The sequence below is a fragment of the Hemiscyllium ocellatum genome, assembly GCF_020745735.1.
Source record: "Hemiscyllium ocellatum isolate sHemOce1 chromosome 27 unlocalized genomic scaffold, sHemOce1.pat.X.cur. SUPER_27_unloc_12, whole genome shotgun sequence".
Taxonomy (NCBI): domain Eukaryota; kingdom Metazoa; phylum Chordata; class Chondrichthyes; order Orectolobiformes; family Hemiscylliidae; genus Hemiscyllium; species Hemiscyllium ocellatum.
The window spans coordinates 218,591-242,095 of NW_026867479.1; the positions used below are offsets into that span (position 1 = coordinate 218,591).

At 45.0% G+C, this 23,505-nt stretch overlaps 1 protein-coding gene across 6 annotated transcripts; it reads left to right on the forward strand.

The window, feature by feature from the left end:
* The first annotated feature begins 830 nt into the window (after positions 1–830).
* On the forward strand, positions 831–22,883 carry LOC132807270 (zinc finger protein 239-like). 6 transcript variants are annotated; one of them, XM_060821535.1, is made up of 3 exons: positions 831–1,016; positions 16,734–16,796; positions 20,802–22,883. In XM_060821535.1, exon 3 carries the CDS (start codon positions 21,197–21,199, stop codon positions 22,370–22,372), a length of 1,176 nt encoding a protein of 391 aa, XP_060677518.1. In that variant the 5' UTR covers positions 831–1,016; positions 16,734–16,796; positions 20,802–21,196; the 3' UTR covers positions 22,373–22,883. The 6 variants fall into 6 exon arrangements, with proteins under 6 accessions (XP_060677518.1, XP_060677517.1, XP_060677522.1 ...); XM_060821534.1 differs by lacking the exon at positions 831–1,016 and adding an exon at positions 11,886–12,121; XM_060821537.1 differs by lacking the exon at positions 831–1,016 and adding an exon at positions 13,827–14,126.
* Positions 22,884–23,505: the final 622 nt, after the last annotated feature.

Consider the following 23,505-nt stretch of genomic DNA (forward strand, 5'->3'; position numbering starts at 1 on the left):
GCATTTTGGTTGAGCAACCCAGGCAGGACTGACAGGTTCAGGGGAGTGTTGCTGAACAAAGATCTTGGAGTCACAGGTATAGACTAGTGAAGAAGGCGTTTGGTATGATTTCCTTTATTGGTCAGAACATTGAATAAAGGAGTTGTGAGGTCATATTGTGGCTGTATGTTGGTTAGGGCATTTTTGAATACTACGGTAAGTTTGCTCCCCCTGGTATAGGAAAGAATTGATGAAACTTTGAAGGGGTCACGCGAGACGTTTGTAAGGAAAACTTGTCCTTAAGCATTCAGACTAAAATATAATGTTGAATTATAGAACACATTTCCTCCTCCTCAAAGAAAATAGACCGGCAGGGAGGGTAAGGCAATTAAGAAACGTTTGCCTTAACATCAGTGAATTTGTATAAACAGGATATTGAGTGATCACATTCACGGCTGTTCCTTTGTGAAATGAATAAGTGTTTGATTCCGACCTCAAAACGAAACTCGGTATCAATTACTTCTCTCCCGAATTATTGCCCTTCACTGTTATCTGTCTAGTTCAGAACATGCAGTGCTTTTGTAAAAGAAAATTCATATAAAGAAAGCTTGTTTGCGACAGCACCGTCTTTGTAAAAAAAACTTGTGTATAAAGATAGTACACAGAGTAGCCCGCCAGGGCTCTTGGAAGAAGAGTGATTGCTACTCTCCTCTCCTGGTTTATAGAATCCAGTTAGCTTGTCTTATAAGTATGGTGTTATGTTGTAAAGGTGATGGTATTAATGAAGGGGACAATTTAAAATTAAACTAAACTGTCTTAAGAGTTTCATTTTTATTCCAGACTTCCAAAGAGTACGATCTCTGGGACCAAGATAGGCTGACAGGTCTGAGTCCACAAGGGACTCCCGAGGCTGTCTCATATCTGTACTTCATCAATTTGGTGCTGCAAGCAGGTTTCCAACAAGAGCTACATTTGAGTGAAACTGGAAAAGAGGAGTTCCATCTAAGGGTTGGACTCGAGACCAATGGGCCCACAAGGTAAAATTGTACTTTGATTACTCTCTGTCTACATCTGTGTGGTGTTTCCCCCATTTCACTCTCGATACCTTGACGGAACCCTAAATGAGATCATTTACATAGGACGATAAACAGAAATTGTCAAGATTTTATAATGTTGAGAATGTTTTGCAGAAATCATTAGTCTCGTTGTTCATTGTCGGGTTGTTGATTAGTGAAAGTTTTAAGTTGAGATTATTTTCTCTGTTGTATCTGTTCAGCTTGGCTTGTCTTGCTTTGTTAGTTATGATTTTGTTCTGTTTGGGTGTTCTTTGTTTACGAAATATAGAGGGTGGCTGCTGCTTTTGTCGTGTATAAAATTAAAAAAAGCTGGCCAGTGATACAATTCTTGCATACTTGGTTAAGCAACTATGTGCCACATCCAGGATTTATGAGACATCTGGAATGTGAGTGCCTCATTCCTAAAATGTTCATGTGTATGTACGAGAGAGCGAGCGAGTGAGACAGACAGAGAGTCAGCACTGATTCCCTGCAGCTTGCAGAAAGTTTAATCCTTTTGAGATTTGGTTTGGATGCACATTTGCTTGTTGACGAGTGAATGTTTGTGTTTTGAGGTTGGAGCCCCTGTAGATCAGCAGTTTTGTGAAGATTTAAAGTAGGTGGGATAACAATGAGTGTGCCCCGAGATAAGATGGAAGACAAATGTCCCCGAACAGAAATAACAAGTCTGTATCCTTAATTATGAGAAACAATTGAGAATATCAGCTGCAGCTGCTCAACAGAATAAAGATTGGTCTCTAGGAGGCACACATGATTTAACTCTATTCACTAAAATTGAACAAGGGGTTGGGAAAAAAGAAAGGGAAGTAAGCAGAAGCAGTGGGCGGCCCGGTGGTACAGTGGTTAGCACTGCTGCCTCACAGTGCCTGAGACCCGTTTCAATTCCCGACTCAGGCGACAGACTGTGTGGAGTTTGCACGTTCTCCCCGTGTCTGCATGGGTTTCCTCCCACAGTCCAAAGAAGTGCGGGTCAGGTGAATTGGCCATGCTAAATTGCCCATAGTGTTAGGTAAAGGGTAAATGTAGGGGTATGGGTGGGTTGCGCTTCGGCGGGTCGGTGTGGACTGTTGGGCCGAAGGGCCTGTTTCCACACTAAATAATCTAATCTAAAAGTCTTACCAGAATGGAAAAGGGTAGCTCGGGGAAAAATATGGAAAAATCCATGCAACCATCATGGAGACAAAACTGTATTAAAAGGGGAGTTAGTCTGAGGAAGGATCTGAACTAAATTGGACAGAACTAAAACATAAATGTGAAGCACATGATTTAGAAGCAGAATTGGAATAGGCAAGGGAGAAAATTTAAAAAAAAAAGCAAAGATTCAGAATCTACGTTGAAACGTCAAGGGCACTAAAGAAAAAGGAAACTGGTGAATAAACAACAGACTGCAATTGCAGCTGGGCAGGACGAAGCTGACAAGCCTATTCCTTCTACCCCAACCTCCCCTCTTCCAGAGACCCATTACTGAAGAATCCTGATCCATTTGTGGATGGTGGATGGATACTGACTTGAAGGAGGAAATATTTTATGCCTGTCAGCTAACCACCTCCGGTTCCCTCCCTGAACCCTCCCCCCTTACTCTGATGACGAATGTGCCAAGGCTCATGACCTTCCCCCAGCTGTTCTGCCGAAAAGAATTCTGCTTACCACAAACCCGGTGCCTACTGTACTAGGAGTCAATTAAAATTAAAATCTGGAAGAAACATTGAAGAGACTCCTTTTGATTTCCACTGCCCTTAAACTAAATTTGCAATCAATGTCTCAGGACCTTAATATTGGTCCTTGCACTCACCCTGATGTGGAGGGCAATAAAGAAATTTCCTGAATAGAAGAGGTTCCTGACCCACAGGTTCGGAATCTGGGACAAGCCCAATTTATGGATCTTCATCAACCATGGAAACCTCATGACTCTCAAGCATTATCAATAAGGTTGCAGATTATGGAAGGAATCCTGAGGGATCTGTTAATTACATTAATAGGACTAAGACCATTTAGAATGATGCCTCCGAAGACCTAATTCACCTCAGAATGCAGCTATTCACCTGAAAAAATGGGCTAGTTCTTAGAAATTTTACAAGGTAATAATCATACCCAGCTTGTAGTCCGGCACCCAGCCAAAACTATCATTGGATTATTGCCTGTCTCCACCAAGCAGTGTGTCGTGCAGTTGATGTGGGTAAAGTCTTAACCTGTAAACCCAGCTTGGGCGAAGGGGCTGAGGAGTTCCTTACCCATTTTATAGAATGCTATAGCGCTTCCTCTGGTGACGCTAACCACCTACGAGGGTGATCATCCCAATTTAATGCCATATGTATGACTGTCTTACCTGATCAGGTGCAGAAAGCTATTAAAACCCACAACATCCACGAGCAAGATGCTGAGGTTGCACAATTCAGCCAAGAGGTTTGTTACTTCTGGGAACTAAAGGATCCCAAGAGTAAGGCTACCGTTGGCACGGTCAAGACAGAACTTGCCCAAACTACAGTAGCTAAACCTAAACTCAGGATTCAAAGTAGACCTTTCCGTCTGCAAGGTCAGTCAAGCGAACAAATGAAACTCTCATACTATCGTCCAGTATGACAGGACAGTAGAAATGGTACTGTGTATTCACAACATCCCAATGGACCATGCGGTGGTCCTATGTATCCTTCCCCAACAGTCCATGATGCCCCTATACACCCTCTCATTACTCTTCACTGCCTCCCCCACCCCCTAGAGTCCCCCAATAATTACGCCTTTGTTTCAATTGCAATCAACCAGGACGTTGGTCCAAGAACTGCCCTTTCCATAGCAGTCCCTGCTTCATCACCGGAGTAAAAACAACAGACAATCTCCTGGTCTCCCTCCCCAGTGACCTCAGCAGGTTGCCCCTTTTACTGCACAAAACTCTTTTCAAAACTGACTCTCGGCTATAGAGCAGCTTCCTGCTTTGAATTTTCCCATACTTACCGCTAGCCCAGAGGACGGACCTATGCTAATTCTTAACCGTAATGGCCACGATATTGAATTCATGTTTGACACAGGAGCCACTGTTTCATCACTTCCCATCCATCTTGCTCATGCTTTTGATTTTCAAATCTCGGATGATGATGAAATCCAGCAATGTTTTGATGGTCCCTCTAATAAACATGCATACGCTATCCCTCTGACAGTGGTGTGGAAAAATTGTGTCACGTTCCCTTTTTGCTTTGTTGTTACTAATGGATTACGTATCCCTCTACTTGCTAGAGATCTCCTCTGTCCTCTAACTATTACTATTGAACGTCATGATGCTAGTATCCTGATTCAGGATCCACCTCATTTTGTTCAATGCATCAATACCAAACCAAAGCCGCCTCGATGGTGGTGATTTGATTTGGATCCTTACGCTTTTGATCCTATTTTACATAACGTCCCTCACCGCCACATTACTTTAGCTTATGACTCATCCGGGAATGATCTCAGACTTGAACACATATTATAATCCCTTACTGGGCGCTACTCAGCACGCTTGGGTGATTGGTGAGATCAGGTCACCAGCTGGTGGCGTTCTTTTCGTGTCAGTTCCTCCTCATAGCTGGAAAACTGACCCCCTCATTTTCCCCCGTGTCACCACTCATTTGAACCCAGAACACAAAGTCCAATATGTAGGTTTTGACGCTAAGACTCTTTTTGACCATGCTGATCAAACTTGGCGTGAAATTCAGCTGCTTGCTCAAGGATTAATCCTATTTTATGCACAGCCTTTGTCGATACATGGCAGCCTTCATCATCATCATGTCTACCCTCGCCCGCAGGACGCAGTATATCCTGGAATGTGGGTGGACTCCAAAACACAAGTGGGCCTTGCTCAGGTCCCACCCATCTCCATTTGACCAAAGCTCATTCTGTCCTCCTGTCTATATCTCAATACTCCCTGAAACCTGTCATTGATTCATTTCTACAGCAAGGCCTTCTGGTCCCATGCCATTCTTCTGTCAATACACCTATCTTTCCAATCCCTAAACCAGGATGTCCTGAATGTTGTTTACGACCTTCGTGAAGTAAATAAAATCATTGAGGCTCATAATCCTCCAGTTGCCAATCCTGCTACTATCCTCAGCCACGTTCCAGTTGATGCCAAGATCTTCACTGTCGTTGACCTCCAACATGCATTCTTTTGTCTTCCTTTGCATCCAAATAACCCAATACATTTTTGCCTCCTTTTAAGGGCCACCAATATACGTGGACTTGCCTACCTCAAGGGTTTATTCACTCGCCCACACTCTTTTCAGAGAGTTTTCATGCCCAGCAAAAATTATTTGAATTTCCTGAAGACGCTACCCTAGTTCAATACATTGATGACCTCCTCGCTAGCCCTGACAAAGTGTCCAATCACGCTGACTCCACGACCTTTCTCAACCATCCAATCAATGTGGTTATATTGTACCCCCCCCCCCAACAAAGTTAAGACTAATCAGAAAGAAGTTAAGTTCCTAATGAGCCTTAACGGTATGAACTCACTCCAAAACAACAAGTCTTTACGGAGCTTAAAACGACCCTCTTTTCAGCACCAGGCTAGGCCAACGTTTGTATGACTGCCACTTTCATCTTTATGTTGCCATCCTTGATACCTGTGCTACAGCTGTTCTCACCCAGCAACATGGCTCCTCTTGGCGCCCTATTGCCTATTATGCAACTAAGCTTGACCCTGTTGCTCAAGGTATGCCTTTCTGCACCCAGATTCTTTCTGCCATCCACACTCTGGTAGTGGCTGCCTCTAATATAACTTTACATCAAAATGTAGAAGTCTGTACCTCGCATTCTGCAGTATCCTCGCTGATTTCTAAACATACTCTGCACCCCGCTATGGTTCGTATCAGTCGCTATGAGATTTCATTACTTTTGAATCCATTTCTCTCCTTTAAATACTGCTCTAACATTAACCCCCCTACATTCCTGCAGGAAGAACCGCTTGAACTGCCTGATCCTCCCCATGATTGTGTTTTCATAAATGAACTTGTAACTAAACCATCTTCTGATCTTACGGACGACACAGATGTGATCAACAAAACGGGTCAAGATGCAGGAAGATACCTGCCCAACTGTCGTCTGATTCATGTGGATGGAAGTTTAATTGCTGGCTATGATCGCTGTGTGGATGGATCGTGTGGGATGTACTGATAGTCATTGGTCTCATCCTAGGAATATACACTGTTGTCTGCTTATGCGTGAAATGGACTGTGCATTGTTTTTCACCTAAGCCAAAGAGGAATCTGGTTATTTGACCCTTGTCTACCCCTCTAACTCCATGCCCGAACTTCCATGTTGAAATCCTGTATCTTTCAGACTCTGCTCCTCTGGACGATGACCTGGCAGAGGAGGCACTTGACTTATTTGAAAATACAAATTGACTGGATGGACTAATTATAGTTATAAGCCAAGTAGTTGTCATGAAATAACAAAAGGAGGGAATAAGAAAGTCTATAGCCATAAAACTTGTCTTTCAACATTTAAACTAAAATGTAATGTTGAATTATAGAGCACATTTGCTGCACACTAAAAAATAGACAGGCAGGGAGGCTTGGTAAAAGGGGAGAACTCAAGGTATGCAGAAGATAACCAAGTGATAACGGAATACCCTTAGGCAATTAAGAACATTTGCCTAAACAGTGAATCTGTGTAAAAAAGACACAGAGTGATAACATTCATGGCTGTTCCCTTGTGAAATTAATGACAGCGTTTGATTCTGACCCCGAAACGAAATTCGGTACTATCAAAGGCCTTGTAATTGACAGTCAGGAACTGTTAATTATAATGAATTCTTATTACCCCTTGCAAGCTCGGAAAACCGAGGGAAAACACCTTTGCTGTTACAACTCCCTGACTTGAGAGTTCAAAAGGACGAGAGAAAGAGAAACCATTATAGCACTGGTGCTCCCGAAGCCATTAAAAAAATTAACTCTTAGTGCTTACCTGCTTTGGATTGAACGTAATTGTATTTTTGAGAATTTATGATGGTATTGAGTAGCCATTGCCGGTTATTAAATATGAACTCTGTAAAAGGTAACATTGATGAAGCTTTAACTTACTTGCTGTTCTTGCAGACCACTCTACAGACCTTTCAGACTGCCCCACTGTCAATTCCAACTCATCAGATCTTATGTCTTATTTGAATCACAACCCTGAAAAGAAAGCATGTTTAATTCGAAGACTAATGAATCAGTTTAAATGCAACCTTTTGGTAACATCTCAGCCTCAGGTACAGTATGATTCAGTGCCTAAAAAGCAGGGGTCTGCTCCTCGCTTGGAAATTATTCTAGGCCTAACATTGAAGAGATTCTGGCACAATGTGTCAGCAAGCCATTTTATGGTCAAAAGTTTGCCCTCTTGCTAAGAAGCCATTTTGGAAAACAGTTGTATCTGACCTGTGACCTGTGCAAGGTTAGGAACTCTCCAATTAGCTCAGATTGGTACCTCTTTATGATAGGAGTTTATCTCGCTAGCAGGCTCCTAACTTGGCTGGGTATGTTTTTCCCACCCGATGAATGGCTTAGGGCCTGTGGGAGTGATTAGTCAAGCGTACAGTGACCTGTCAATTAACCTTTCTTCCTTTCGAATTAAGAACATTCAATGTTTTTGTAAATCTTTGTGTAAAGGAAACCACTTTGTATCAGTACATCAGAGTAACCTGCCAGGGCACTTGAAGAGTTGGTCCCCTACTCTCCTAGGTTACTAGAACCTAGCGAGTTTAGCTTATCAGTATCAATGGAGCTATTGGTAAACAAAGGGGATAACTAAAATTAAACTAAACAGTCTGTAACAGGTTTTTTTTGTTCCAGACTCTCAAAGAGTACGATCTCCAGGATGAATTGTGAGAGGCTACAGGTCTGACTCCACAAGGGATTTCCTGGGCTGTCTCAAATTCCTACTTTAACACTCCAACTCATCCAGGTTGACCAGTTAGCCTAAACAGTCTAGTACCATTTGCTAGCACTTGGCCCATATCCCTCTAAACCCTTCCATCCAGATTCCATTCAAATGTTGTAATTTTACCAGCCTCCACGACTTCCTCAAGCAGCTAATTCCATACCCGCACCACCCTTTGCGTTAAAAAGTTGTCCCTTAAGTCCCTTTTATTTCTTTCCCTCTCATCCTTAAATGTATGCCATCTAATTCTGGACTCCCACCACCCCCTCCACCCCCCCCCAAACTCAGGGAAAAGACCTTGTCTCTTTATCCTATCAATGCCCCTCATGATTTTATAAATCTCTATAAGGTCACCTCTCAGCCTCCGACGCTCCAGGGAAAACAGGACCAACCTATTCAGCTTCTCCCGATAGCTCAAATCCTCCAACCCTGGCAACGTCCTTCTAAATCTTTTCTGAACCCTTTCAAGTTTCACAACAAACTTCTGACAGAAAGGAGACTAGAATTGCACACAATATTCCAAAAGTGATCTAACCAATGCCCTGTACAGCTGCAACATCACCTCCCAACTTCAATACTTGATAAAGGAAAGCATTCCAAACGCCGCCTTTGCTATCCTATCTACCTGTGACTACTTTCAAGGAGCTATGAACCTGCACTCCAGATCTCTTTGTTCAGCAACACTTCCTTGGATCTTACCATTAAGTGTATAATTCCTCCTCTGATATGCTTTTCCAAAATGCAGTGCCTCATATGTATCTAAATTAAACTCCATCTGCCACTTCTCAGCCCATTGACCCATCTGATAAGGTCTTGTCCTCTGAGCTAAGCATCTTCGCTGTCCACTACATCTTTAATTTTGGTGTCATCTGCAAAATTAGTAACCATACCTTGTATAGTGACATCCACAGCATTTAGAGTCATAGAGATGCACAGCATGGAAACAGACCCTTCGGTCTAACCCATCCATGCCGACCAGATATCCCAACCCAATCACCTGTCAGCACCCGGCCCATATCCCTCCAAACCCTTCCTATTCATATACCCATCCAACTGCCTCTTCAATGTTGCAATTGTTCTCGCCTTCACCACTTCCTCTGGCAGTTCATTCAATAAACGTACCATCCTCTGCGTGAAAATGTTGCCCCTTAGATCTCTCTTATATCTTTCCCCTCTCAACCTAAACCTATGCCCTCTCGTTCTGGACTCCCCAACCCCAGGGAAAAGATTTTGTCTGTTTATCCTATCCATGCCCCTCATAATTTTGTAAACCTCTATAAGGTCACCCCTCAGCCTCCAAAGCTCCAGGGAACACAGCACCAGCCTGTTCAGCCTCTCCCTGTAGCTCAGATCCTCCAACCCAGGCAACATCCTTGTCAATCTTTTCTGAACCCTTTCAAGTTTTACAACATCTTTCCGATAGGAAGGAGACCAGAATTGCACGCAATATTCCAACAGTGGCCCAGCCAATGTCCTGTACAGCCGCAACATGACCTCCCAACTCCTCTACTCAATACTCTGACCAATAAAGGAAAGCATACCAAATGCCGCCTTCACTATCCTATCTACCTGTGACTCCACTTTCAAGGAGCTATGAACCTGCACTCCAAGGTCTCTTTGTTCAGCAACACCCTCTAGGATCTTACCATGAAGTGCATAAGCCCTACTAAGATTTGCTTTCCCAAAATGCAGCACCTCGCATTGATCTGAATTAAACTCCATCTGCCACTTAGCCCATTGGTCCATTTGGTCCAGATCCTGTTGTAATCTGAGGTAACCCTCTTCGCTGTCCACTCCACTACACCTCCAATTTTGGTGTCATCTGCAAACTTATTAACTGTACCTCTTATGCTTGTATCCAAATCATTCATGTAAATGACAAAAAGTAGGGGACCCAGCATCGATCCTTGTGGCACTCCACTGGTCACAGACCTCCAGTCTGAAAAACAGCCTTCCAACACCACCTTCGACCTTTGAGCCAGTTCTGTATTCAAATGGCTAGTTCTCCCTGTATTTCATGAGAACTAAGCTTGCTAATCAGTCTCCCATGGGACCTTTGTCGAAAGCCTTACTGAAGTCCATATAGATCAGAGCTTCTGCTCTGCCATCATCAATCTTCTTTGTTACTTCAAAAAATTCAATCAAGTTTGTGAGACATGATTTCCCACGCACAAAACCACGTTGACTATCCCGATTCAGTCCTTGCTTTTCCAAATACATGCACATCCTGTCCCTCAGGATTCCCTCCAACAACTTGCCCATCACCGAGGTCAGGCTCACCAGTCTACAGTTCCCTGGCTTGTCTTTACCACCCTTCTTAAACAGTGGCACCACGTTTGCCAACCTCCAGTCTTCCGGCACCTCACCTGTGACTATCGATGATACAAATATCTCCACAAGAGGCCCAACAATCATTTCTCTAGCTTCCCACAGAGTTCTAGGGTACACTTGATCAGGTCCTGGGGATTTATCCACTTTTAAACGTTTCAAGACATCTTCTGTAATCTGGACATTTTGCAAAATGTCACCATCTATTTCCCTACAGTCTATATCTTCCATGTCCTTTTCCACAGAGAATACTTTCACCAAATATTCATTTAGTATCTCCCCCACTTTCTGTGGCTCCACACAAAGGCCACCTTGCTGATCTTTGAGGGGAAAGTGAGGACTGTAGATGCTGAAGATCAGAGCTGAAAAATGTGTTGCTGGAAAAGCGCAGCGGGTCAAGCAGCATCCAAGGAGCAGAAGAATCGACGTTTCGGGCATAAGCCCTTCTTCAGGAATCGGGCTTATGCCCGAAACGTCGATTCCCCTGCTCCTTGGATGCTGCCTGACCTGCTGATCTTTGAGGGGCCCGATTCTCTCCCTAGTTACCCTTTTGTCTTTAACATATTTGTAAAAACCATTTGGATTCTCCTTAATTCTATTTGCCAAAGCTATTTCATGCCCCCTTTTTGCCCTCCTGATATCCCTCTTAAGTATACTCCTACTTTCTTTATACTCTTCTTACGATTCACTCGATCTATCCTGTCCATACCTGACATGTGCTTCCTTCTTTTTCTCAACAAGACCCTCAATTTCTTTACTCATCCAGCATTCCCTATACCCCCAGCCTTCCCTTTCACCCTGACAGGAATATTTATGTAAATGATGAAAAGTAGGGGACCCAGCACCCATCCTTGTGGCCTCCAGTCTGAAAAGCAACTCTCCACCATCACCCTCTGTCTTCCTACCTGTGAGCTGGTACTGTATCCAAATGGCTAGTTCTCGTTGTATTCCATGATATCTAACCTTGCGAACTTGTCCCCCTAGGGGAATCTTGTCAAACACCTTACTGAAGTCTATATAGTACCCTGGCATGTAGGCCGTCAGGCCCAGGGGACTTGTCTGCCCTCAATCCTAATAGTTTGCTGTGTACCTTTTCCCTCTCAATGTTATTGTTTAAGTTCCATCATCTCTGACTTGCCCATTCCAATAGGAATGGTACGATTGTTCTCAAGCTTGAAAACTGAGGAAAAGGATTGACTTAGCATCTTTGCCATTTCAGTGTTCCTCCTATTAACTCACCGGTTTCATCTTCCAAGGGGCTTGAGTAACTCTGTTCCCTTCAGCATGCCAACACAAGCTTTTGCTATTCTTTTTTCATATTTTGCGCTAGGTTTCTTTCGTAATTTATCTTTATTCATTTTTTTTAGTATCCCTTCGTTTATTTTTGCAAGTTTTCCAATGTTTCATCTTTCGAGGTCTGGAATAACATTTCGGAAAAGACTGAATGTTTTTTAAACTACGTTAAAACTTTCAGGTGGCTGGCGAGGGGAGCAGGGAACACATTTGCCCCGCCCCCATTGCCTCCGATTGGTTGGATGCCTCGTCGAACCGCGCCCACTCCACGCGGGGTGACGTCACGGTCTGGTCACCCTGCTCCTTGAGTTGGCGCATGTGCAGTGTGGGTCATGTAGTGGGACAAAGACAGTGTTACTGAGTGTGGGAGAGGAATGGCGCCGGCGGCTTAAGGAACAAGAACAGAAACCGCTGGAAAAGCTGAGCAGCCCTGGCTGCATGTGTCAAGGGAATCCGAGGAAACGTTGCGTGTCCAGTGATTCTCTTTCAGAACAGAAACAGGTTTCGGAAACATCCCGGAGAGGTCGCCAGGCCTGAGCGCCCGGGGAGAGGGGACAGTGAGTACCTACTTCGACACTGTCCTATCCCCCCCCCAGTCCAGGAACTCCCCACATACGTTCAGGACACCACCCACACCCTCCACCTCCTCCAAGACTTCCGTTTCCCCAGCCCTCAACGTCTCATCTTCACCATGAATATCCAATCCCTCTACACCTCCATTCGCCCATGGCCAGGACCTCCAAGCCCTCTGTTTCTTCCTCTCCCGAGGTCCCCAACAGTATCCTTCCACCGACACACTCATTCATCTGGCCAAACTGGTCCTCACCCTTAACAATTTCTCCTTCGAATCCTCCCACTTCCTCCAGACCAAAGGGGTAGCCATGGGCACCCATATGGGCCCCAGCAATGCCCGTCTCTGTTGGCTATGTAGAAAAGACCATCTTCCGTAAATAAACCGGCACCACTCCCCACCTCTTCCTCCGCTACATTCATGACTGCATTGGCGCCATCTCGTGCTCCCGCGAGGAGGTTGAGCAAACTTCACCGACACATTCCACCCTGACCTTAAATTTACCTGGACCATCTGACACCTCCCTCCTCTTCCTGGACCTCTCCATCTCCATTAATGACGACCGACTTGACACTGGCATTTTATAAACCCACCGACTCCCACAGCTACCTGGACTACACCTCTTCCCACCCTACCTCCTGCAAAAATGCCATCCCGTATTCCCAATTGTTTTGCCTCCGCCGTATCTGCTCCCAGGAGGTCCAGTTCCACCACAGAACACACCAGATGGCGGCCTCCTTCAGATACCGCAATTTCCCTTCCCACGTGGTTAAAGATGCCCTCCAGCGCATCTTGTCCACATCCTGCACCTCTGCCCTCAGACCCCACCCCTCAACCGTAACAAGGACAGAACGCCCCTGGTGCTCACCTTCCACCCTACCAACCTTCGCATAAGCCAAATTATCCGCCGACATTTCTGCCACTTCCAAACAGACCTCACCACCAAGGATATATTTCCCTCCCCATCCCTTTCCACCTTCTGCAAAGACCGTTCCCTCTGTGACTACCTGGTCAGGTCCATGCCCCCCTACAACCCACCCTCCCATCCTGACACCTTCCCCTGCCTTTGTCCCACTATTTTGCGGGAATTGCAAAATCTGCGTCCTCACCTCCATCCAAGGCCCTAAAGGAGCCTTCCACACCCATCAAAGTTTTACCTGCACATCCACCAATATCCTTTCTTGTATCCATTGCTCCAGATGCTGTCTCCTATACATTGGGGAGACTGGACACCTAGCAGAGCGCTTTAGGGAACATCTCTGGGACACCCGCACCAATCAACCACACCGCCCTGTGGCCCAACATTTCAAAACCCCCTCCCACTCTGCGAGGACATGGAGATCCTGGGCCTCCTTCATCGCTGCTCCCTCACCACCAGACACCTGGAGGAAGAATGCCTCATCTTCCGCCTCGGAACACTTCAACCCCAGGGCATCAATGTAGACTTCCAACAATTTCCTCATTTCCCCTTCCCCCACCTCACCCCAGTTCCAAACTTCCAGCTCAGCACTGTCCCCATGACTTGTCCTACCTCTCTATCTTCTTTTCCACCTATCCACTGCACCACCCCTCCCCCCATACCTATCACTTTCTTCCCACCCTCACTCACCTGTTGTACTCTATGCTACTTTCTCCACACCCCCACCCTACTCTCATTTATCTCTCCACCCTTCAAGATCTCTGCCTGTATTCCTGATGAAGGGCTTTTGCCCAAAATGTCGATTTTCCTGCTCCTCAGATGCTGTCTGAACTGCTGTGTTTTTCCAGCACCAGTCTAACCTAGACTCTGGTTTCCAGCGTCTGCAGTCATTGTTTTTACCGAGAGGAGACAGTGAGACAGGGGAGGATTGGAAACCGCGGGAGGAGGGAGACTGGGGAGTTTATCAACTCCTAGGGGAGGCCTGAGGCCGTGAATAAAAGCTCCACAGGCCCAGTGTTTACTTTGTTTAAGGAAGGACCTCTGGGGGCAACCGGTCGCCATATTCGTGAGGGTAAGACGCATCTTGTCTTGGGACAGGGAGCGCGAGCATCCTTCTTGGTGAGGGCACCATCAGCTCTCATTTCTGGGAGAGAATTCCAACTTTGTGGCAGCCTTTGTGTCAATGGGAATTTTCTCATTCTGGATGTAAGTTTGCTCGCTGAGCTGGAAGGTCACTTTCAGATGTTTCATCACCATACAAGATAACATTATCAGTGAGTCTAGTGGAGCACTGGTACTATGTCCTGCTTTCTATTTATGTCTTTTGGTTTCTTAGGATGGGTGATATCATTTCCGTTCTTTTTCTCAGAGCATGGTAGATGGGGTCCAAATCAATAGATTTCCAGTTGGAACGACGTGCTCCGAGGAATTCTTGTGTGTTTCTGGTTGGCTTACAGGATGGTGGCTTGTCATAGGATGGTCCCAGTCGGCATGGTATCCTCCGTTGTCTGTATGTAAAGATACGAGTGATAGTGGATCATGTATTTTTGTGGCTAGTTGATATTTATATATCCAGGTGGCTAGTTTTATACCTGTTTGTCAGATGAAGTGTTTGTTACAGTTATAGAATCTCTATGTGTGGAAATATGTCCTTCTGCCCAACAACTCCATACCGACCCTGTAGAGAGTATGCCAGCCAAGCCCATTCCTCTACAATTACCCCTGACTTATGTACCACTATGGGCATTTTTAGCATGTTCAATTCACTTAGCCTGCATATCTTTGGATTGTGGGAGGAAACCGGATCACCCGGAGGAAACCAACACAGACACGGGGAGATTGTGCACACTCCACATAGACAATAGCCCCAGGATGGGATTGAACCCGGGTCCCTGGTGCTGTGAGGCAGCAGTGCTAACCGTTGAGCCACCATGCCGCCCCCTTATATTTCAACAGTCTTTCAACTTTAAACACATTCATCACGGTCTTCCCAGAGGATCAGACTGTTCTCTCTCATTAGAGATGGCTGGTGGTGGTTTATCTTGAGGGTCACCACACCTCAGCCGAGGGGAAAGGCCGAGAAGGAGATCCTCACATTTCTCCAACTTGGGTGATACATAATGTGAAGCACTTTGGTATACTTTTGTTGAAATATTATCATTAGTATTAGCTGTTGCTGTTGCTGTCATTTATTGGCAAGACTCATGTCAAGTGAAACAATTTTAGCAAGAAATTGTCAGCTGGCAGAGCTCCCCCACCCAATGCCAAAAAAGTGAATGGTTTTGTTGGTGAAAGAAAATTGGCAAAGAAAAAGAAATTAAAGTGTCATGTACCTTTAGAAAGAGTGGAAGGGTTGATGTTTCAAAATAAATGAAAACAACATTTATGAAGTGGAGCAACAAACTAAATTAACAACGCAGATTTCTTTTCACATAACTGCACTACTGCAAATGTCTGTATTATGGGAAAATGTTATGCACTAAAATATGTTATTATTTTGTAAAGAGTCAGATCAATAGGTTTAATTTTGTCAATAGTGATCAATAAGATCTTGATTTATACAACATCTATGTGAGATGCACTGGTAGTTAATACTTGATTAAGTCTCCACTGACCACCACAAGAACAAAGTTTTTCCCTGTCTGAACTGCTGAAGCCATCCACCAAGGGGAAAAGTTTCTTCCTATCTAGACCCTAAGTGTCTTATCTGTACACTCCAAACAGGTCCTCACCCAGCCTTCTCTGCTCTAAGGAAAATACTCTCAGCCGATCTAATCATTCTCATAGCTGAAACCCACCAACATGCACCACCCTGGGTTAGTATTCCCTTTCTAGTGCCATCACATTTTTCTAATAATGTGACAATCAGATCCACTACTCCAGCTATGGCCCAACTAATGTCTTGTACAGTTCCATCATGATCTCCTGGTTCTCATGTTCAATGCTTTAACTACTAAGAGCAAGTATTTCATATGCCTTCTTAACCATTTAATCCACATGTCCTGTTGCCTTCAAGAATCTATGAACACATATACCTTTCTCTGATCTTCAGTACATTCTAAGTTCTTGCGATTCATCATGTACTCCCTTGCCTGTTGATCCTCCTGAAATGTATCATCTCAATCTTTTCAGGATTGAACTCCATCTGCCATTGTTCTGCTCATCTGACCAAGCCGTCTTTATTGCCCTGTAGTCTAAAACTTTCCTCCTTGCCATATATTAGTGTGGGTTCTGAATTTCTTTTGGGCCTGATTTATTGAGGTTGCATTGTGTTCATTTTGTGGGCATAGTTTGAGAAGATTAGGAGGATACTTGGATCCAGTATCTGTTTATACCCAAAGAAGAAACTCAAACCAGATTTTTTTTGATCCAATGTTTTCCCGGTAACATTTTCACAATGACTTCAATTTCCGCAACACCCTTTGCTTAACTTAAACTATGTTCAAATCAAGACATTACTGAATCGAGATCATAACTTCTTGTACTATTAAATCTGTCTCAAGCAATGCTGCAAATGAGGTAATCTTGCATTATTATTTTATAACTGCTCAAAACCTTTTCTAAAAAGTGACGGGATGAAGATTGAAGTTGACTGACTGAACTGCTTTCTTCATTTTATAATATTGCCAAAAAAAGTAAATGTTCAAACATGTGCAATCTTTTTCTTTCTCTAAAATAGGTAATAAGGTGAAAGGGAATAATGGACAAAGCACTGAAAACAACGCTGACTCTAATTCAGCAAGTATGTTCTTTTCAATAAGTTTAATTCAATATTTACATTAATTACAGTTATGTGAGTGACACAAATAACAATAAGGCTGTTACTTAAGTTTAGAAATTCAATCACACTCTGTGTAGATGGCTTAAAATCATTATATCAAAAGCTTAAAGCGCTTGCATAAAACACAAAACCTCAGTTATGTTTATTATTTCCCAAAATGGGTTATCAAGTGAAAGGGAAGTATAATTGGAGATTTGATGACAGTGGGCAAAATGGCAACTTTAATTTCGCAAGTATGCAAGGTTTAAGCTTGAAATGCATGACAGGTTTATTTATCCAAGAAATACGCACCTTTACTCTCTCTAATATTAGCTCCAATTATCAATGTTTGATATCAAATTAGAAGATCTAGCTTGAGAAATCTACAACGTATTGCCACACGCTTGCTATAAATACGACAGGGACACAGTAAAAGTCGTGAAAATTAAGTCAGATCTTTGTGGCCACAGATCCATAAGATACAGAAGCAGAATCAGTCCATTTGACTTGTTGAATCTGCTCTACCATTCGATCATGGCCAATGTTTCTCAACCCCATTCTCCTGCCTCCTCCCTGTAACCCTTGATGTCCTTACTAATCAAGAGCCTATCTTTATCTGCTTTAAAAGCACTCAGTTACTTGCCTCGTTTCAGTGGCAATGAATTCCGCAGAGTCACCACTTTCTGACTGAAAACAATCTTCCTTATCTCATCCCAGCATTTCTTGCCACCGAGAACTATGGGGGCAGAGTCTATGTCTATATTTCCTTGTGTGGTAATGTGTAAATAACATTTGTTTTTTTCAGGTTCATTAGCTGCTGCTTAGGTGTGTTGGTAGGTTTGTGGGCTACCATGATGCAGAGAGGTTTGAGTTGTCTGGACATCATTTTGAACGTAGAACAATACAGCACAGAACAGGCCCTTCGGCCCACGATGTTGTGCCGAACATTTGTCCTATCCATGTACCTATCCAATTGCCGCTTAAAGGTCACCAATGATTCTGACTCTGCCACTCCCACAGGCAGCGCATTCCATGCCCCCACCACTCTCTGGGTAAAGGACCTACCCCTGACATGCCCCCCCATACCTTCCACCCTTCACCTTAAATTTATGTCCCCTTGTAACACACTGTTGTACCGGGGGAAAAGTCTCTGACTGCCTACTCTATCTATTTCCCTGATCATCTTATAAACCTCTATCAAGCCACCCCTCATCCTTTGCCGTTCCAATGTGAAAAGGCCTCGCACTCTCAACCTATCCTCGTTAGACCTATTCTCCATTCCAGGCAACAGCCTGGTAAATCTCCTCTGCACCCTCTCCAAAGCTTCCACATCTTTCCTAAAGTGAGGCGACCAGAACTGCACGTGGTACTCCAAATGTGGCCTCACCAAGGTCCTGTAAAGCTGCAACATCACCTCACGACTCTCGAATTCAATTCCTCTGCTAATGAACGCTAATACACCATAGGCCTTCTTACAAGCTCTCTCCACCTGAGTGGCAACTTTCAAAGAGCTATGAACATAGGCCCCAAGATCCCTCTGTTCCTCCACCTTACTAAGAACCCTACCGTTAACCCGGTATTCCGCATTCTTATTTGTCCTTCCAAAATGGACAACCTCACACTTGACAGATGTCTTTGATGTAAGGTAATGTGGCTGGTGTTTCTGTGCATGTGTCTGCTTGTTTGAGTTCGTTGTTGAGAAATCAGCGTACAGGGTTTGTTGGGTACCTGTTCTTCTTGAATATGCTGTATAACTATGCTCTTCATAGTTCCTGGGTGGTGCAGTATGTAGTGGCTCGTTGAAATAGTGTCCTGATGCAGATTTGTTTGGGATGATTTGCTTCTGCATTAGGTACTTGGGTCTGTGTATGTTGTTTTCCTGTAGACGTTAGTCTGAAGTTCCCTATTGACTGTTCACTCTACTGACATCTAGGAATGGCACTTTGTTGTTGTTCTCTTTTGTGAATTTTATGCCAGTAAGGATATTGTTCCTGGTGTTGTAGGTTTCCTCTAATCTGTTTCATTTTGTGATGATAAAGGTGTCATCACTGTGGTGGACCCAAAATTTGGGTTGGAGCGTTGGGAGGGCTGTTTGTTCAAGTCTCTGCATTATTGCTTCTGCTAGGAACCTTGATATTGGTGGTCTCATGGGTGTTCTGTTGATTTATTTGTAAGGCTTATTATTGAATGTGAAGTAGGTGATAAGATACGGGTCCACAAGCTTGACAATGTTATCTTTGCTGATGAAGTTGGTGCTGTTTGGTGTTTATGTCTTTGGTGGTTTTTGTAGTGTAGTCAGTGTTTCTTTGGCCATGTTGATGTTAATGGATGTGAATGGGGCTGTTATGTCAAAGGACAGCATTATTTCATCCTCTTCTATCTTGGTGTCTTTGGTGTTCAGGAATTCTTGGGTGGAGTGAATGGAGTGGCATGAATCTTCTACTCAGTGTTTTCGTCTTCACTTGGCCTTTGACTAGTCTGTATACTGGTGTTCCAGGTAGTGAGACTGTGGGCCTGAGGGGGGCTCCTGGTTTGAACAGGACGGGAACAGCAACAAAGTGCCATTCCGAGATGTCACAATAGAGCAAACAGTTAAGGGGAACTTCAAACTAGCGTCGACAAGAAACAATACACACGGACCAAATACGTAACTACAGAAACAATCATCCCAACACCCACAAACGAAGCTGCATCAGATTATTTCAACGAGCCACCACACATTGCAGCACAGAGAAACTGCGAAGAGCAGAAGAGAAATATGTATATGTACTCAAGAAGAACAGGTAGCAATAAACCCAGTGCGCCATTTTCTCATTGCTTCCAAGCTGACCCTCAAATTTGGTTTGTCCCTGCATTCTTTCCTGGTTGTCTTTTTGTGGGTTTTGAAAACTTTCCCAATCCTCTGACTGAGGATATGAGTTGGGAAGTTGTGTTGTGGCTGATAGGACATTGGGTAGACCACTTTTGGAATGTTGTGTGAAATTCTGGTCTCGCTTCTATCAGAATGATGTTGTGAAACTTGAATGGGTTCAAAACACATTTAAAAGGATGTTGCCAGGGTTTGAGCTGAATGGGCTGGGCTGTTTTTCCTCGTGCACCAGAGGCTGAGGGGTGACTGAGAGTCATTAATAAAATCATGAGAGGCATGGATAGGGTAAATAGACAAGGACATTTCCCTGGGTGACAGTATCCAGAACTAGAGGATAAAAGGTTTAGAGTGGAGGAGGGCAAGATTTAAAAGGGTCCTAAGGAGTAACCTTTTCATGCAGAGAGTGGTGTGTATAAGGAATGAGCTGCCAGAGGAAGTGGTGGATGTTGATACAGCTATGACATTTAAAAGGCATCTAGATAGGTATTTGAATAGGAAAGGTTTAGAGGGATATGGGCCAAGTGCTGGCAAATGGGACTAGATTAGGCTAGGATATCTGGTTGGCCCAAAGGGGCTGTTTCTGTGCTGTAGATCTGACTCTGGCTTGCCACGAACATTTGCCATGTTCATATGTTTAGTTTCTCTCGGGTTGTCTGCGTCAACGCCTTCATGTCTCACTCCACCCTCCACATACCACCACCACCACCACCCACCACCCACCACCCACCACAGGGACGATAACCAATTCAGGTCTGTTTTTTTATCAAGAAGCTGTATTGCAGGTTCAACCTGAATTTACACTTCTTTTGCTTCCCAAAATCAGACTTGCTCACTCTCAGCAATATCCTGAAAGATATTAACTTTCACGTGGTGTTATCCAAAATTCGAAGATGTCAGTCCTGACGTTTTTGCTTTTTCTGTCCCTGTAAGATCCTGAATCAGCAACTTCAGGAGAATTAATTTGAGCGGAGTGAGAATAGAGGAGGAGGAGAGAGAGTGGGATGCTTTCAATTTTGTGGAACAGCAAAAGAAAAAAATGTTCTGCAGAAAGTGGAGGAGCTTGTTCTGAATTTCTACCCTGGACTGACCGTGATGACTTTTGTAATCTCTCTTTCCAGAGTATTTGAAGATCTGAAGACTGAAGTTTAAAAATCAACAGATGAAGGGCCTATGCCTGAATCGTCGATTCTCCTGCTGTTTGGATGCTGCCTGATCTGCTGTGCTGTTCCAGCACCGCACTTTTCAACTCCTCTCCAGCCTCTGCAGTCCCCACTTTCACATCAATGTCTGACAGTCACTCAATCCATCGGGACCTCAACGATTTTCAACTATGATTCTGTGAGAAGGAGCAAAACATTTTGGTTCCTGTTTCAGACCATTTTCAGCATCAGCGGGACTGGATGAGAGTCTCTACTGTTACAGCGCACTTTGTGTAAAGCCTGAAACAGTTATACGGCCAGGAAAGAGGAATTTACTGTGGGCAGGGGCCATACATGGGGCTGTAGCTGCGGCCATGGTGAAACCAGAGGAATCCCACACTGTGGAGAAACCGTGGAAGTGTTGCGACTGTGGGAGAGGCTTCCATGCCCCATCTGTCCTGGAGATTCATCGGCGAACTCACACCGGGGAGAGGCCATTCTCCTGCCCCGAGTGCGGGAAAGGCTTTACCTGCTCCTCCCACCTGCTGGACCACCGCCGAGTCCACACTGGGGAGAAGCCATTCTCCTGCCCTGAGTGTGGGAAGGGCTTCACCTACTCCTCCCACCTGCTGGCCCACCAGCGTGTCCACACTGGGGAAAGGCCCTTCCCCTGCTCTGAGTGTGGGAAGGCCTTCAGCAAATCCTCGGACCTGCTGAAGCACCAACGGGTCCACAGAGGGGAGAGGCCATTCAGCTGCCCTGAGTGCGGGAAGGCCTTCAGTGATTCCTCTACCCTGCTGAGGCACCAGTGGGTCCACATCGGGAAAAGGCCGTTCTCGTGCCCTGAGTGCAGGAAGGGCTTCACCCGCTCTTCCGCTCTGCTGACCCATCTGCGGGTCCACACGGGTGAGAAGCCCTTTAGCTGCCCTGAGTGCAGGATGGCCTTCAGCAGGTCTTCCCACCTGCTGAGGCACCAGCGAGTCCACACTGGGGAGAGGCCGTACTCCTGCCTCCAGTGCGGAAAGTGCTTTACCCAGCCCTCCAACCTGCTGACCCACCAGCGGATCCACACCTGCGAGAGACCGTTCTCCTGCCCCGAGTGCGGGAAGGGTTTTGCTGTTTCCTCCCACCTCGTGGCCCACCGGCGGGTCCACACGGGGGAGAGGCCATTCAGCTGCCCCGAGTGCAGGAAGGCCTTCAGCGATTCCTCTGCCCTGCTTAGGCACCAGCGCGTTCACACCGGAGAGAAGCCGTTCTCCTGCCCAGAGTGCGGGAAGGGCTTTACCCGCTCCTCCACACTGCTGACCCACCAGCGGGTCCACACAGGGGAGAGGCCATTCAGCTGCCCTGAGTGCAGGAAGGCCTTCAGCGATTCCTCTGCTCTGCTGAAGCACCAGCGAGTCCACACCGGGGAGAGGCCCTTCAGCTGCCCTGAGTGCGGGAAGAGGTTTACATTTTCCCGCAACTTGCGGAAGCACCAGCGGGGGCACCAGCACTCTCAACAATCAGATTCCACCACTGACACTGCTGTGAGTCCCCCCCAGGACTGATTCTCCTGACAGTGGGTGCAGTGGGAGAGTTGGTGCAATGTATTTGTTTTCCGTTGGACTGCAACCCCACGGTGGCTCAGGGGTGGCATGGTGACTCAGTGATTAGCATTGCTGCCTCATGGCACCAGGAACCAAGGATCAATTCCACCCTTGGGGCAACTGTCTGTGTGGAGTTTGTGGAGGGTAGGAGAATGGATGAGATAAGAAACCGCTGCCTGCCTTGAGACAAGTCTCCTGGAGAGAACTTGCTGACTGATTGTCTGATCTACTGATCCTCACAGTGCCCCATTGCCCTCAGTTAACTGGAGGAAGTCCACACAGATGTACCGAAGCCCCTCTTTGGACTGTGGAAGGAAACCTGTGCAGACAGGGAAAACATGCAAACTCCACACAGACAGTTACCTGAGGCTGGAATTGAACTTGGGTCCCTTATGCTGTGAGGTAGCAATGCTAAGCAGTGTGCTACCCCCCAATATGTTATAAAATTTGAATAAACCTACTAAGTTGGAAATGTGTCCATGCCAAGAACTTACTGTAAATGTTTGGAAGCAAAAGTCCATCGGAATTGTCTTTGGGACGGATCCAAAACTTTCTTTGTTAATGATTGAAAATACTTTGACCTCTGGAACTGTCTCCCAGAGAGTGTGTTGGAGTCAGATTCAATTACGGTATTCAAAATAGAGGTGGATCATTAAACTGAAAAGGAAAGCAGTTGCAGTGTTCAGTGAAGAATAGTACAAGGTACTGTATGGACGTCAGAATATGAGTTTCCTGACTGGGGCTGTTCACTTGCTCCTGTTACCATTTCAGGTTGCTGACTTTTCGTTAGCATCCTGCACATGTTGGGATTTTTTCTCCTTTCTAGCATCTATTTAAGTGACTCAGTGACAAATCTAGTTTTGAATTGTTCCTATGATGTCTCTTGAGAGGGTTTATGATATTCACAGTGCTTTATAAATTGTTGTGGGTCACAATGTGTCCAAGTGAGGAAAAACAAACTGTTCATCTTAAATGTTTGTTTTTAAACAATGGAAAACACACCACTTGCTGTGTAGTGAGATCATCATAAATAGGAATGGGAGTAAGTAATTGACCGTCGAGATGCTCTGTCTTTCATTTATCTAAATTCTCTT

Excerpts from the sequence above, each read along its gene's own strand:
- LOC132807270 (XM_060821535.1), top strand. The coding sequence starts at position 21,197 with ATGGTGAAACCAGAGGAATCCCACACTGTGGAGAAACCGTGGAAGTGT.